The sequence below is a fragment of the Eumetopias jubatus genome, unplaced genomic scaffold (assembly GCF_037043125.1).
Source record: "Eumetopias jubatus isolate StellerSeaLion01/CBP00866 unplaced genomic scaffold, mEumJub1_p1.0 scaffold_13, whole genome shotgun sequence".
Lineage (NCBI taxonomy): Eukaryota > Metazoa > Chordata > Mammalia > Carnivora > Otariidae > Eumetopias > Eumetopias jubatus.
This window is the reverse complement of record NW_028274819.1, coordinates 43,353,127-43,370,413: the sequence shown is the minus strand read 5'-3', so window position 1 is coordinate 43,370,413 and position 17,287 is coordinate 43,353,127. Positions and strand designations below refer to the sequence as shown.

Below are 17,287 nucleotides of genomic sequence, written 5' to 3'. Positions count from 1 at the left end.
CTCCCCCAGCCGGACTGACGTGAGTTGGGTGGCTCTCCTCCAAACTGTGTTCAGGTCTCATCTTCTTCCATCTTTTGGCCTTGCCATCTTGTGGTTTCCCAGTTGTTCTGGCGTCACTCAACAGGCAGGGGAAGAAAGAGGGACTTGGAGAAAGCATACATACTATTACAAGATAACTTAAAACTGTTCAAGACCTCCCACTTTTATTGATTCTTAGGGAATTTTGGGAGGGAGAAATTACTCTAGGTTAGAGTGGTTGGAGAAGGCCTCTCAGATGAGGTGGGATTAGAACTGAGTCCTGAAACATTGGTATTAACCTGGAGATAGAAAAAGACAATTGAGGGGATTTTGGTCTGGATGTGTTGGGGTGCCATGACCAATGCATAACATTATGGAAGGCCAAGGTGTTTTCGGAGAACCACGGAATCCCCTGTCGGGTAATGACTAATACCTATTGAGCTCCTACTCTGTACTAGACACCTTGCAGTGCACTGTTTGAATGCTACTGTGACATGTGACCTACTGTGACATGTGACATAAATGAGCCTTGATAAGACAACATTCTGTGAATGGGCTGCTTTTTTATGTTTGACTCATTCAATGCCCCAGATTGTACGCTTCTCTCCCCTATGTCTTCTTTCCCAAGGGGATATAGACCCCCTCAACCTGGGGCCTCACCGTGACTCAGAGAGGGAAATAGCTTGCCCAGTGTAACCTCTGAGCATGATTTATGGAACAGGATGTATCCAAATTTTCACCACGCTGGAGCTATTCAATTTTCTCTAATGGCTTTTATCTGAGAGTTATGTCTCTTCGTGGCAGTCACGACCAGTAAGTCATTAGCTTAAAGTATACTGATTGTTAATTTTAGCACCCTGGGATCTGGGCCCAGGGAGAGAGGGCTCTCGCTTTTGCAAATCAGAGCTAAAGAACATTTGAGCATTTGGCTAACATTCACATCAGGAAAAGCTAGAAAGTAGGAAGGGATAACCAAAAAGTTAAAGAGTAAAAAGAAGTTGACTAGCTGGATATAGTTCAGGAGGCTGTAGAAAGGCCTCCATCTGGCTGCCCCGCTACTTTGAGGTACTTGTCTTCAGCAGGAGAGAAACAGAAACAGTCTTATATTGAGCACTCCTGCGTGCCAAGTATTTCACATACGTGATCTCACTGATCCACACCGTAGTGCCACAAGGAAGGAACCGTTACTTCCGTTATCCTTCTTATATACCCCACTTTACAGATAAGGACACTTAATGCCCATGATCACACAGCTAGTTACTGACTCTGAATCTGCATTCTTAAGCAACAGAGGTCTGGATGGGAGTGGCCCAAAGGTCCAGCCTAGCATCTCTCAGGGGCTACACTCCGCCGATGGTCCTGGAGGTCTGGGATGCCAGTTGCTTACTTCTGACCCTTAGAAAGTCAGCAGCTTAGGGCCAGCTCCCATATGCCAGCAACTTCTGTTTCCTTGTGTGGTTCAGGGCTGGGCACTCCTCTGATGGGCAGCTGGGGTGTCAGGACGGGCCCACCCTGAGGTACAGGGTCGGGGGGCTGCATGGCTTTCCAGGCTCCAGGAATTTGGGCTTCCCTCTGGGACTATTATACATGCTTCTTCAGGAGAGGCTGTCTGGGGCTTGTCTTTGACAAACTGGAGCCTTTTAGAGGATGGGCGGTCATACTGATCAGGGACCAGGGCACGTGGGCCTCAGCAGCGAGAGCTAGACTCTGGCTCCTTTCTCTCAGACCTCTGGGGACTCTTGGGCATCTCTGTATCAACCTGCCTGGCTCATTCCAAGACTGAGCTGATTAGCCTAGGAATCCCTGCAATTTCTCTATCCACTGCTCATTCCCCTGTGTTGATAGCCGCAGCAAAAGAGAAGGCGCAGGAGTAACTATCCCAGTTTTATAGATGGGGAACTGCCAGAACAATGGACTTCCCAGGGTAAATCACTCTGAGCCTGGGTCGGTCTCTTGGGGCTCTAACCACACTAAGCCTTCTTTGGATTTCCCATTGGGAAGCTGACAGCAGTGAGGAGACCGAGGTGCAGGTCCCAGATACAGCTCAGCTGCCGTGTGACCTCAAGCAGATCTCTTCCCCTCTCTGAACGTGTCTCTCCATCTGCCCGTGTTAATCTCTGTGCTTCAGTTTCCTCATCTAAAAAATGGGGATAACAAGAGCATTTACCACATTGCCTAACACATAGTTAGCACCCTAAATATGTCTCCTTTTCTCCTACTCATCATCATTATTATCATTATAGTTATTATTACAAGGCAAGAATCTCTAAGGCCTCCTACTAATTCTAATACTCTAGCGTTATGATGTGAGCTCCTCTAGGAAGGCTGCCTAGATTGTGGCCGGAGGCTAGAGTCTTACCCCTGACATATTTGTGCAGGTGGGATTCTTGTTACCTTTCAGGCAAAGCCTAGAAGGTACATGTATCCAGTTAATCAGGGGGAGGCTTGGGGCCTTTCCTGTGCTTTGTTGAAACTGTTCTGGCTCTGAAATTGAGGAGCAGGGCTCAGGTCTGGGTGGTCCCTACCTGATGCATGGTCCTTTTGGGCTGCCCAGCCACGGTGTTCAGAGCCCAAAGGGCAAACCCAGCTCTGGGAGCCCTGAGTCTATTCCACCCACTTGCTGGACTCTGTTGCCTGACAGCTGTAAAGGGTCACTCAGGCTTCCTCTAGAGAGTCACTCTGTATATTTCATGAGGCTCAGTCCATTCAGTAGGGCTAGGTGACAGCTTGCTTAGTTTCTTGAGCCTCCCCTGGGAATGAGGGTTCTTAAAGTATCCGATTGCTCAGGTTGCTGACCACCCCAGCTAGCAATACTGAAATGTCTCGATGAATATTGTCACCCTCCCACAGATCAAGAGGGCCTCGGGTCGGAGCAAGGAGGGAAGCTCATTGTCGTTACCTCCCAAAGCGCATTGCAGCCACCCTCCTTTCTACCCCCAAGTCCCCATGGCTCTAACCTCAGGGCTTTTGTGGTCCCCCTTGGGAGTTGCATCTATCTCTTAAATGGACCCCTGCTGCTGGCCTCACTCCCTGGAGTCCATCCACTTACTGGTCACCATGGGAGCTGAAATCCCACTCTGATCGTTTCAGTCCCCTACTCAAACAACCTTCAATGGCTCCCTATCATCCCCAGAATAGAGTCCAGAGAATCCGTTCCTTTCATATGCAGGACCACAGAGGCACCTTCCTTCTAGCCCCCTGGGAGAGATCTGGGTCTCTGAATCCTTGCTTTATTTTCTGATCTTTTTGCCACTGTTCACATTGCTCTCCTGGCACTGAATGTCCTTGCCCCATCTTCACTTGGCAAAATCCTACCCTGCATTTAGGACCCAGTTCAGATGTCACCTCCTCTAAGTCTGCCCTACTTCCCTGGCTGAAAGTGGCCACTCCTTTTTCTGCATTCCCACGCCACTGGGATGGTTTCCTCTAAACTCCAGCCCCAGCCTGGAGTGCTCACTGTAGCCTTCTAGAAACACTTGCAGTTCCTTAATTTTCCTCTGCTCTTCCCTCTGTCCCCACGCTCTTCCCTCCACACCTTCCCCTTTCCTCTGTCTCCAAACTCCTCTTGCAAGGGTCAGTTTTGAGGTCATGGCCTGAGAAACTTGCCGTGACCCCTTCTTCCCACCTTCCATTCTCACCTAGTACTGCTGAGAAGCCCTCTGGACCTCCCTTAGCACCTCCTTGCCTTTCTTTTTTTTTTTTTTTTTGCAGTTTTTGCAGTTTTTGCCGTTGTCATGCAACTGCCTCTTGTCTGTCTGTGTGGGAGAACCTGCCTAGTAGAGCACAGAGCTAGGGGTGGGGAGGGAGCCTGCCCAGCCAGGTATGATCAGACAGTAAGGACTACAGAAACTCAGGAGGGGGGTTCCTGGGTGGCTCAGTTGGTTAAGCGACTGCCTTGGGCTCAGGTTATGATCCCAGGGTCCTGGGATCGAGTCCCGCATCGGGCTTCCTGCTCAGCGAGGAGTCTGCTTCTCCCTCTGACCCTCCCCTCTCTCATGCTCTCTCTCTCTCTCATTCTCTCTCTCTCAAATAAGTAAATAAAATCTTAAAAAAAAATAAAAAGAAACTCAGGAGGGATGGGTGGCTTTGTCTCAGTGGGTGTTAGGATGCTGAGCCCTTTCCCTGCAGTGTGTATGGTTGGAAAAGGCCCTCCCACAACCCTCTCAACAAGTACTCAAAATGTGGCAGCATAGGCACCTGTTTCTCATTTACCAGCGAGGAGGCTGGGGTTCCTTCGGTAAGAACCCACCCAGCCAGTCAATAAGAGTTCATCAATCTGATCGATCTGATCACTTTGCACCTGGCACCTGTCAGGAGGGGGGGTGGGGGATACAGCAGGGGGCAGGACAGACCTCTGGTCCCTGCCCCCAGGATCCTTAAGGGAGAAAACTTCAAGCTATGAATTTCAGTTGTTTAATTACAATTGTGATAAATTCTAGGAAGGAGAACTAATGAGGGGGTAGGGGATCACATAGTGAGGGACTTGACTGAATCCCCAGGTCTCATTCCTCCCCCACCCACTCCCCCAGCTGCCTCCTCCCTGTACCTAGCACTGCAGCAGAGCTTAACCGCTTTCCACAATATTTACTGTCCTGCCCTGTTGACAGCCCTAATGGATTCTGCAGATTAAATAATCCCAGCCCTGCCTTGAGCCATACCAGGACTGGCCCATTAGACAGTGGCAGAAGCCGCCCCTGTCCTGGTTCTAATTCAATAATTTACTGTAAATCGCCTACCATTTCCTTCTTCCATTTTTGTTAGCCAAATGGAGGTGAGCAAGGGCTGCCTCTAAGAGGAGGCAGGAGCAGAAATGAGCTGTCCGAATGAGCAGTTGTCACAGCGGGCATTAAATTAAATCAGACACACCTAAGGCTATAGGTCTATCTTGTAAACTAGCCCCTCCTGGTGGGGGAGGCATTGCCAAGAGCCTCCAAGGTGAGATTTCCAATGAGTTAGGAAGGGCCTTGGGCAGGGTTGATGGTGGGGACGGAAGTGATGAAGTTTCCGCTTTTTGCTCACTCCTGCCTGTGTCCTTTCCACCTCTCTCAGGGACAAGGCAGCATCTCTGCCCCGAGATACATTTCTCAACTCCTTCTTCCACAAGGAAGAACACTTCCTCTTTGTGGCTACCATGTGCCAAGCACATGATCCCTTTCCTTTCCTTTTCTTTCCTATTTTCCTTTTTTTCTTTCAGTCTCTTAGGGGCTTTTGCAAGTGATCACATTTAATCCTTATGAAGCTCTTAGAAGGCAGGTATAATTGAGAGAACCACATTCATGGGAGAGTCATGATTTTCTCAAGGTCATGCACCAATCTGGTACAGAGTCAGGATTTGAATCCAGATCTGACAGACCCCAAAATTCAAGTTCTTTTGTGACACCACTGAGGACAGACAGTGGGGAGCAAAGGGATTACCTTGAATCCATTTCCTGACATGCTGTGTAGCTTTGGAGGCATTGTACTTGGAACCTCTGCTCACTAGGATGAATCCAGCCTAGGGCTTAGGGGAGGTGGCTGCCGGGGCAGCAGGCTGTGGGGGCTTCTCTGAGGGCTGCATGCTTGAAACAGGCTTCTCTGTAAAGCTAGTGATACGTTAGGCTTTAGCTGGGACTGTGGTTTCCTCATCCCCTGATTCCTTTAGGGCCCACAGTTGTCCCCATGACTCTCACAGAAGGAACCAAGAAATAAGGAACCGAAGAGACATGCCCACTGTCTGTGCTCTCCTTCCTGCCACCATTTGAGTGCAGTGTTGGCAATCTGAAATGAATGTTGGCCATTCATTTTTCCAAGGACTGTTCTTCTGTCCTCTGGTGGTGTCATGGAGGACTGGCACCAGTCGAGGCTGGAGGACTCCCTGTCTGGGACGTGGGACCCTCAGGAGGCACCAGGGAGGAGGAAGAGAGTTGGAGGGCTGTGATAGCTGGGGGCTGGGTGTGGTTGCCACCGTGGAAGGTTGTCAGGCTTCCTGTTAGCAAATGAAGGACCTGTGTCACTTGTTTGTTGCCATCGTCCCCTCCATGTGCTCTAGCACCTCCCCTCAAAATCCTAAAGCTGGGATCCTCAGCCTCTGTCACCGACAGCTGTGTGATCCTGAGCAACGCACACACATCCCCTGAATTTCAGAGTCTCGTCAGTAACAGGGGGATGATGATAGTATTAAATGAGTTAATACTATATGAGGCATTTAGAATAGTGCTTGGCTCATGGTACACACTCAATAAATATTAGCCATTATTATTATTAGATACATTTTATAAATATCAGCTGGGTTAAACTCTTGGTACTGCCTGTCTCACCTTCCAGATGTTCTCTTTCCTGTTCCTTATCCCCAGTGCATATGAACTGTGGTTCCTCTGAGAGCTAATCTGGTTCACAATCCTGGCTCTGACCATGCAGGTCATCGTGTAGGATCCTGGGCCCAGGCCCACATTGAGCAAGATGTGCTTTCAGGCATCAAGGAGTCTTGTTCCACTGGGGGAAAGAGGCAGGCATAACTAATACAGTTGGTAAATAGGGCAGTGATGCAAATGCAGCCCAGATGTCCCCAAGAGTCTTCCCCAGCCCCTGGGAAAACCTGCAATCACAGGGACCAAGGTTTTGTTTCCTGGATGGCCCCACTGGCACAACCAGTGGGGAGCCATGGGTGAAATGGATGAACAAGGACATCTCACCAGGGCATTTTAACGAAATCAAGATATATCAGGTTTATCGTCGCATTCCCCTCTGCTAGGAGCCCAGTGGTCCCTAATGAAAAGGAAGCAGATTGTCTGGGCCTGATTTGTTCCTCCTGTGCTCTGGCTGGCTTCTGTCTGAGGGGCTCACAGGTCAGCAATTGGGAATCTGTTCTAGAATTTTATGGTCACTGAGCTATGTTTCTAGAATCTACCTCTTAGAAATTCAGATCATTCTCTTGCATCCAGGTTTCCGCTCATGACAGCTCCCCCTTTGTCTGGGTGCATCAGATACGACTTGATCAGATCCAAAGTTCCTCCAATAGCAAGGACATGCTTCATCTCCTCACAGAACCCTAACTGGATCACCCTTTGAAGGGCCTTGGAGCTTCCTTACCATCTCCGTGTCCTCGCCTATTTTAGCTGAATTCCCTCTTTGCTGTTTATACGCTGCACCCTTTTCTTCTTGATGTTGGAGATGGAGGTAAAATAAGATCTGCTTGCTCACTGCTATCTGATGACATCATAGCATTCACTCTGAGGAGTTGGTATTTTCCTTTGGGGTTCTTTAGTCAAGCACGTCAGAAGGGGAACAGTTACCTCCTTTTGTTGTTTCTAGCTTTTTCTTTTGTGCCATCCTTTTCAGGTTGCTGACTCACTGGGTTCCAAAACTCTACTTTTTCAATCACGATCATAACACTAGAAATAACAATGGCGATACTGCTGATGTTGATGGACACTTGTCGAGCATCAACAAAGCTTTGTGTGCTTTGTCTCATTTTCTGCATCTCCCTCAGCAGAGCTGACCACAGGGTTGAGTGCACAGAGCACTTTCAGGGCATGAGACTAACAAAGGCTGCTATTTACTGCACTCTTACCCTGGCCTGACATTTACACAGCCCTAATCTCAGGTCACTGCTATCATAGCCCCGTACAATAGATAGTATTATTCTCAGTTACAGAAAAAGAAATAGGGCTCAGCATAAAGGTATTAAAAATGTATTCCACTCATCCTTTCAACAGACACATAGAGTGTTGGCTATATGGCCGGCCCTTGGCTTACGGGGTTCATAGGGTGGTGGGACCCGCAGACCGAGAAACAGACATTGGGAGTGAGTCTCTGGAATTACATAATGCCCTAGTTTATTCTGAGCTCCTGGCTCCCATACTTTCCAGATCGACTCTCTGCTTCTTTATTCCAAGCATCATAAAGGGTACTTTATGTCCAGCAATGTCACTGTTAATTAAAGTCCTCCTCCGTTCTTTTCTCGCAAGGGTCATTTGTACTCATGGAGTAAGAGTTTAATTTTTCCGGACTTATCCTACCATTCTTAACTGTCTCTTCCCACAAGCTCATACTTGTGTTTTCTCGGAAAGTCGTGAAATCTGCTGTCCTCCAGTTCAGGGCATGCTGGGTGATGGCCAGTCCTCTCCTGTGTTGCTCTACCCCAGCAAAAGTGACAGAATCTCCCTTTTCCTCGGGGAGGGCTTCCTCACTGTCTTGGAGAAGGAGAAGGCAGAGAGGTAGGAACAAGGAAGGGACAGGTGACAGGAGGAGTCAAATAAGTGGAAGGACACTTTTGTCTTGGTCCAATCTGTGGGACACAGGCAAGTCAGATGGGTCCTCAGTGCTGGGATTGGAGGCCCCTAAGAGCCTGGTTTACCTTTATCAGTTAGGCTGCTTTTGGCTGTCCACTAACAAAACCTTCATTTTCAACAACAACCACTTTCTTATCTTACATAATAGGTAGGCCTAGGGATGGGCCAGACTCCAGGGTTCATTGATTCAGTGGCTTGGGGATCAAGGACCCAGATTTATTATTCTCTGCGCGCCAGCTTTATTCTCCCAGCTGGGTCCTCTCTTGATTGCAAGACAGCTCTAGCAGCAATGAAGTGACATGCTTCTTTGCTCAGGTCCAAGGGGAGAGATACTGTCTCCTTGTGGTTTGCAGTTAGGAGAAAGAAAACTTTTTCTGGAAGCAGTCCTGTCATGGCTCATTGGTCCAAATTGAGTCCCATGCCTATTCCTGAACCAGTTACTAGCAGTTTGGGTGAAATTATATCATCTGAAGTGGAATGGATTTGGGGAAGCAACCACCATGCTCATTATAGAGTCACATTTCACAGGCATAATCAAAAAGTGAGTAACCCAGGGCTGTGATGGTTATGGAGAATTAGCATGTAGAGTTTCCAGATTTAGCAAATAATACATGAGGCCCATAAATGTGAATTTCAGATAAGACATAGATACTTTTAAAATATAAGTACATCCCATGCAATATTTGCTGGTCTGTGTGTCCCAACATTTGGTACAAAACAAGATGGATCAGGCAAATGTTTGATAATGGGAGATAAAAGACTGTAGGGATTCCTAGTGAGCTTGGGACATAGGACTAAGTCCTACACTACTTGTGTGAGGATAGTGGAGTCTAAACTTTTTCAAAAAGAAGAGGGTGCTGGGGCCTTTCCTCCATACCTGCCTTGCTCCTTGGGGCCAGGAACCGGGAGAAAAAGTGATTGTACCTCTTCTCTCAGGGCATCCGTTGACCCGGTCCTGCCCTCTCTTTTTCCAGGGTCACGACTGCTGTGGGCAGGCTTTGCTGCAGATTGGGATCAACATGATGGCGTTGCCTGGAGGCCGCCACCTGGATGCCATCCCTCTGCCGGGTCAGCGGTAAGTCCATCTCTTAGGGCCAGGCCTGCTCCATTTGGCCTCTGGCTGAGGCCCAGCTCCAGGATCTTGAAGTTGCTGGTGGTCCCACCTCTCTGTGCACTGTCCTGGAGAGGAAGCTTAAGGCAAGGTATTGGGGATGCCATGTTGACTCAGCAAATACTGACAGAACTGGGCCCTGAGACGTGGAGGAATCAGGCATGTCCAGTCCCCCAAGGAGCTGGGGTCTAAGGTGTAGGCAGACAATGAAAAAATAATTGAATGGGGTGTTCTGCTAAGATAGGGGACCCCAGGGGAGGCTCCCTATCCCACCTGGGCCAGGAGGCTGGAGCCTTTGGGGGCACTCGGGGTTATGGAAGGCTCTCTCTGAGCTTTTTGAAAGGACAGTCTACCCTTAGGCGTCTTCTCCTTCTCGCAGGGCACCAGGGAGGGAACAGAGCACAGAGCTGATCCTAGGGGATATTTATTTCCCTGAGTTGGGTTGGGGGAGAGAGGTGGGGAGGAGGAGGCAGGAATACACTGAGCAGAAGTTGAAGCCCAGATGATGAGGTGAGAAGGAGAGACAGGGGCCCCAGAGGTGACTTCACATGGCTGAAGGCCGTGGGGACCTGGCTGGTCCTGGAGGCCAGAACCAGAAACAAAGGGGAAAGTACCAAGGCAGTGAATCCGTGGTGACCAGCTGTCCTGGTTGCCCCAGGACTGTCCTGATTTTGGCCCTGAAAGTTGTGACTTTGAAAATTCCTCAGTCCTGGGCACACCAGGCTCTTTGGTCATTCTCATGCAGGTTTGATCTATGGAAGAGCTGTGTAATCGAGTGCTCAGGACTTCTGCTTTGCTTTTTTTTTTTTTTCCTGAGACATTTTGATGGGGCCATTTTGAGGCAACAGAATCCAAGTAGCCCTTGCAAGACTGTTAAGTCATTGTTTTGTTTTGTATGTTTTGTTTTACATATTACAGGCATCACTGACATCTTACCTTTATTCTATCCTTAACCACCTGTCCACCTGAATTATCACATCGTTCATTTCTATATTGTTTGGTTTTTGAATATATTTCTAAGTGTATGTTGCTTTTAAAATCAGAAAAAATGTTGACTATTTGCTAAAAGTCTACTAGTTACTGGGTTAACCTTTATGAGGTCATCAGTCTGCTCCCCCAAAGTCATCCTTATAACAAGGTTTATGGGTATGACATACAGTTCGTGCATGCCATCTTAGAATGGGAAACACTGTTAGAGATGTAGCTAGGAATTTTCTGTGCAGCCTGATGCTGAGAATAAGGGATCATATGGGGGCCCAAATATCTTTCCACACGGTGTGTCTTAGGCAGAGCTCAGAGATGGTGAGAGGCAGACCCTTCAGGATCCACGTGTGTTGGAAGAGCTGAAGGCCTTTCATGGGGTGTGAGCAGTGGTCATCAGCTTTGAACTCATGACAGCCTGGTTTCGAAGTCAGGTTCTACCTCCTACTAGCTGTGTGGCCTTGTGCAAGTTCTCACACCCTGTCAGCCCTTCAGTTCCTCACATATAAAACGGGGATGAAAAGAGTACCTACTTCATTGGGTTCATGTGTGAACGGAAGGAGTTAGTGCGTACAAAGGGTCTGTCGCGCAGGGAAAGCTACATAGGGGGCGCTCTTGTTTATCGAGTGCCTGCTGCATGGCAGCGGTCCACTGTGGCTCTTCATGAAGGTGATCTCAGGGCAGTCTTCTAGAAATCCCTTTCCGGACCCCTTCTGGTCAGTGACCTCACTGAGAAAATAAGAAATCGCCAGCGGTCACTCCCAGCAGCTTAATATTTTAAGCCAGGAGAAAGCGGAGCTGTTCTAGTTGAAGTGGAATCGTAGTCTTCCTGGCTCCTGTCCAGACCGGGCAGTAGGTCAGTACCTCCGTACCAGATGGGCAGTGTGTGCCTGGGGAGCTTCCCAGGTGCAATCTGAAGCCAGCCTCTATAAGTGGAGGGCAGGGAGAGACCAAAGAAACAGGTGGGCCATTCCAGACTGGTGCGCAGCAGGTTAAACAGACAAGGGAACTTACATATGGTGCTCGTCTTGAGTGGCAGCAAGACGTGTGGATTCCACACCTGCCACCAAATCTTAAAAGTTTATACGGAGGCCTTAAGCGGGTTCAGTCGTGTATACTGTCCAGATGGTCTCAGCATCCCAGCACTATCTCAAGGTTCTGTCCCCTGGTGCCACCTCTGGGAGTGGGGAAGGCAAGTGGAATGCACATTCCAAGGACAGGGTGGGTGGGGGGGAAGCCTCTGATGGCCAGGGTCCTGCGCACAGGTCAACTGGTGGCCATGTACTTTCGATGACCTCACCCAATGCAATAGGGCTTTGGGACACCTCCTCAGAGCCTCATGGGTCCTGGGATGGTCAGACCAGCACCTATGCTGGGGGTGGGGAAGCTGTGGTCACAGAGCAGTTTAGGACAGTGGTTAGGAGTCAGGATGGCCTCAGCTTAATTCTTGGTTCTGCTGCTTTATTAGTTGTGACCTTGGGCTTTAGTTTCTTCATCTATGAAATGGGGATATTTATACTTACATCATTGGGTTGTAATGAGAATTTCAGATAATATGTATAAAGCATCTGCCTGCACACAGGAACCACTCCATCAATGTTAAGCTCTCCAGATGAGGACTGGGTCCCTGGGGTAGAGAATTGGGGCAAAGGTAGATCAGACCCTTTCTGCGTTGGGGAACCACACACACACTCTCTCTCTCTCCCCCACTTACAATCTCCTCAGAAGTTTTAAGGATACAAGGAAGTTAAATTACATGGCAATGATTTAGAAATTTGATTAGTATTCTTTTGGAGGCAAACTAGGGTTTCTAACTGATATTATATACACACACCTTGGGAGGAAAAGCTTGGACTAATGTGACCCCAAGAATTCTAGCTGGCCACAAAGCTGCAATCTGAGAAGAGGTTTGCTTAGAACTTCTTCAGCCCTAAAGTTCTGATAGGGCAGGGTGGGGAGCAGAGAGAAGGTGCTAGTTCCTTTAATATATTCAGAGCCTGGCCTGGCCAGAATATTGGGGAAATGCAATCCCTGGGCCTACCAGCCTATTAATTGTGTTCTGGGGGCAGGTGCATGAACCATGTTCACAAAGAAGGCTTATGTGTATTCACGGGATATCAGAGGGGTTAATTTATCCAATGCAATGCTGCACTGTGGACAGATAATAGCAGCCACCTCTTCTTTCCTCTTGTTCCAAGCTCTAGAGGCCTCTAGAGTGAGGAATAACACCATGGTTATTGTCCCCACATAAATAATTAATGCCAGATAATTGACTTCTCTCTGCTGTGTTCCTCTGAAACTGAATTTCACTCTGAAGTGCCATTGTTCACTTCAATATGCAAAATAAATAAATACTGTCAAGTTGCGTGGGGTCAGCCAGCAGCTTGGGTGACTCATATGTGTTAGGCCTTTGGTATTTGAGACCCTTATGAATAAATAGCATCAGAAAAGACGTATCTAGGTGCGGGCTCCCGGGAGAAAGTAGAGGGCAGGGCACTCTGGCGTCCCAGGTCAGGGGCTGGGATCCCATGCTGAATCGGCGTGGGTGATAAGAGAGGGAGTGTTAGGGTTCTCAACTCCAACTTTATCTGAATCTCCGGGAAACCTTTCAGCTTTAAAAACAATAAATAAGCCAAAGAACAAAACCCTACTCTTGGAAACGATAATGTGGATCTAAGGGGTTGAAAGCATATAGGCCTTGGAATCAGACTTGGACTCAAGTCCCAGCGCTACTCCCTACCGGCTGTGTGACCTTGGCTCCCACTGAACCTGCCTGTCAGATGGCATTCTGTGTGTGGGTTATTATCGCTCTTTTGCAAATGATGGGTCACAGGTTATGTTCCCTGGGAGGCAGCCTTTGGGATGGAGTTGCGAGTTCAGGATGGTTATTAGGGAGTGCCTTTGGGGCCAGCACCTGGGGTGGGGGGAGAGGACAGAAGGAGGACTCGGGGAGGGAGAAGAGGAGCTGAATGACTTCAGCTACCCTCACAGGGAGCTTTGGAATCATGGTTTTGTTCATTGGCCAGGGTGGCCAGGGTGGCCAGGGCCTTCATTCACGTCCCACTTGATATGTCTTTCAAGTGGGCAGCTGTGGGCAGGGCATGACCTTAGATGAGGTGGCTCTGAGACAGTCTGAGGGCCTGACGGCTGGAGGCTTTTAGCTAATGATACTCCCAGCAGCTGGAGGCAACAAGTCCTTCCTTAAAGGGGAATCTGAGCAGCACAAACATCTGCCCCATGAGGAAACTGAGGCTTGCCCAAGGTCAGAGCTTATAAGGAGTAGAGCTTGGATAGATGTTTCCAGATGATGCTTGAGCCTGAGTGCTGGCCAATACTCTATCCTATCTCTTTTCCACAGTGTTCTTGGGGCCATCACATAAACAAACCATTCCCTCATTCATTCAGGTAGTTGTTTACTCATTAGCCTTCCACAAAATTTTTCTACCTGTATGTCTTGCGTGCAGATCATGCACCTTGTGTGATGCTCGTGTGCTTAAGGACATGTTGGTGACCAAAGTGGACATGGTCCCTTCCCTCGTGGGACTCACTGATGTATCTCTTGACCTGATCAGGCCTGCATGTACACAAGCATACAACTCGGGTCTTTGGTTTGGGATCGCTCGCTGTCAGTGACTCACTTTCTCACCTGCTTTCTGTTCAGCCCGAAGTTTGAGATGAGTTAGGGTGGGTGCTGCTGCAGTTAATGGCAAGCGGCCTCCCAGATGGCCTGGCCTGCTGGCGAGGAGCCGTCCAGCTTCTGAGCCACTGGGGGCCACCACAGGCCAGCCTGTCTCCAAGTAGATAATGGCTTGCATGTGTGCACCCCTGGTCTGTGGCTGGTTTTCTGTTGCTGGCCTGTTTTCTATGCCTGCGGTGAAATGTGCAGACTGTAATTGTCAATGGGATAATTGGATATTTTTTCTCTTGTTTAAACAGAAAGGAAGGCCAATCAAAGTTAGAATCGAATTCCCTCACTTCTCTCATCTCCCAAGAGAAATCCACAGAGACACAGGCATGACCTTGAGAAGGCAGAGGGACAATGATTCAATAGTTATTTTTAGGAAGAGAGATTGGGTTTAAATTTCCATACAGTGCTGGGAACTGGGCTCAGAGAATTATCGAATGTTAGTGCTGGAAGTTTCCTCAGATCCCATCATGATGGTGGGGAAACTGAGGCTCAGAGAAGGGAATGGAGCTCTCAAAATACTCTTCAGGCCCCCACCTTCCCATCTGTGTAGTCCTGCCTTTTCTGAACTAATCCTTAAGCTGTTTCTAGAAGTGCTATGTCCTAGCCCCAGTGGAATTCTCATGTGGTAGTGATCTGTAGTAGACACCAGTTTCATTCATTCACTCATTCATTCAGATGAAATTTACTTTGGACTAGGAATTTACTTTGGGTAATTTTCCCTGGGTTGTGGGGTGATGATTTATGTAAATGTCATCACCCTACTCAGTGATAAATGTCCATGTCCTGAGGGCCGAATTATGTTCTGATTCATAGCTATGCTCCTGTGATTAGAATGTACACAGTAGGAGCTCAAAGAGTGGTTGTTGAATGAATAAATATTTAATAGAATTTTGATGAATGAATGACAAATGGCTGAGGAGTCTCAGGTGAGTGTGAGAAGTTAAATTAAATGGCTTGGATTTTGTTCCTTTCCCCAAGACACTCCTGTCTCCAGCAAACTACTCTCATTCTTTTTGGTAGAAAGTTGCTGCTTGGAGGGAAAGAGTAAGCTAGTTTTATCTTGATTAATTTAAAGCCTCTTTCTGAGTGGAAGCCAAAGATTTAATTGGTTGATGGAGTCAGAGAGCTGGAGAGAGATTTTTTTTTTTCTTCTAAAGAAAAGTAATTCAGAAATATTTTTAGTCTTTGGTTTTATGTTTACTGGAAAAAAAGTCTGCAATTTCATCATTAAATCTCATGCAGGAGAATACACTGCAGTGGGGAGCATGGACTAGAAACCAGAGGCTTCCCTCTCTCCCTCCCTCCTACCTTCCTTCCTTCCCTCCCTCCCTCCTTCTTTCCTTCCCAGCCCCGACCCTTCACTAATCTGCTGTGTGTCATTGGACAATCCTTCTTCCTCTTTGAGCTTTAGTTTCTTCTGAAGATGAGGAAGTAGGCAAAAGTTTCCCCAGGGACCCTTCCAGTTCTAATACGCTAGGAGTTTGTGAATGAGTTTTGGATAGTCTGTCCCCTTTTCTGGATAAAAATATCACCCTTTAGTGCCTAGGGCTGGGAAAGCAATCCCACTGACCAAAACAAGATCTTCTCATTCCTTCCTGTGAAATGCGCAAAGAGGTCTAGTGTTTGCCTTGAAGCTGGGATGGAAACTGCAAGACATACTAGCGTGGGAGCCCCTTCCAACATCCAAGGGTATGCCCTGTTCAGATTTTATGGAAGCCCCTTGGTGTATCCAAGAGAAATGTTCTATAGGGGAATAGGGTGCTCTGATTTGGTGGCATAGAAGACAGATAAACCCATGAACCCCAGCACTCCAACATGCTTTATAATTTGAAGTCCTTGCTTTTGACTCCATTTCCACACCTCTGATTACACTTAGGATTTGCCACGTTCCCAGCATGTGGTCCCGTGCCTCCACTCCTTTGTATAAGCTGTTTCTTCTGTCAGAAACCCCATCATCCTCCAACTCTGCTTCTTCTCCTGAAGAACTCGAAGGCACCCTTCCAGTGTTGGCCTGGGGAGCTTTCTCAGATATCATAACTTGGACTAAGCATCCCTTCTCTCTGCTCCCACAATTCTTTCTGCGTGCCTCACAGTGCCATATGTAGCCCAATGAGCCATAATTCCTTATTTACATTCATTCGTTTCCTCATTCCGTAAGCACTTGTCAATGCCTATGACGTGCCAGGTGCTGTGCTGGGTGCTGGGAATGTGTCACTGCACAAGGTCCTACCCCCCTGGAGACACTCCTCTCACCAGACCCCCTCTGTAATCCCAGCACCTCGCCTAGTGCCTGGAACATTGGAGTGCTCGGTAAAGTTTGGAGTCCATTACCAAGTGTTCTTGGCATAGTGAAGTGTTCTTTTTGCAGAAAACTCTCCACCCAGTGGGTAGACTAGGGTAAGGCAAAGGAATCCAAATCCCGGACTTTGAAGGAATAAAGTTCCATTCTAAGTGAAAAGAGATTAAAATGAGCCAACAAGACTCTAGGCACAGATTTCCATAAACTATTAACCCCCAGTGTTTTGGGGGAGCATTGGATGGCCAGGCCAGTCAGGTTAGCTGGGGATGAGGAACTGGTAGGAGCAGCTGGGGGTCAGGGCGTGGGTCTGCTGAGCTGGGAAAAAATGTTCCCTTTGGTATCTGAAGGGTCAGGCACAGCTACCTTTCCCCAGTGATGGGCTTTGATGACTGAAGGGGGCCGTCTAAGAGACAGAAGGAGAGGCAGGGCAAGGAGGGGTAGGAGGGGACCCCTTTGCAGCTGGAAATCCTGAGAGGGTCACTCCCTCCTCATTTGCATAGTCTCCCTGGCTTCCCTGCTCTGATAGTCCTTCCGGTGCAAACTTGTCAGAGGTATGTGATGATGGGGTCAGTGGGCCACTGTTCTGTCCTGAATTCAAACAACATGCATCCAGTTCTCTCCCAGAAAGAAATGGGGCAAGGGTTTGAAACATGACTGGACACGCCATTGTCTTTAATGATTATAAGTTTTAAAAAGGTATCAATACGTCATGGAAGGTTAGTCTACCATAGTACAGAGGGCGCTGGCTGTACATTTGAGGGTTTGAATATCAGCTCAATTGCTGAAGACATCAAAGAGCATAGCATAATCATAGCCACTCTGGTCTCAGATTGCCTGGATTCTTATTTCTACCTATCCAGTGTGTAACCTTGGCCAAGTCATTTAACCTACCAAATCTCAGTTACATGGACCCCATGGAA

The 17,287-nt window shown here is 48.1% G+C and overlaps 1 protein-coding gene across 1 annotated transcript in view; it reads left to right on the top strand.

Moving 5' to 3' along the window:
- Nucleotides 1–17,287, top strand: part of INSC (INSC spindle orientation adaptor protein) — a 119,241-nt gene that overhangs the window by 22,936 nt on the left and 79,018 nt on the right. The window contains exon 2 of the mRNA XM_028116993.1: nucleotides 9,263–9,363. Within this exon, the coding sequence (XP_027972794.1) occupies nucleotides 9,263–9,363 (101 nt within the window). The remainder of the gene's footprint in view (nucleotides 1–9,262; nucleotides 9,364–17,287) is intronic.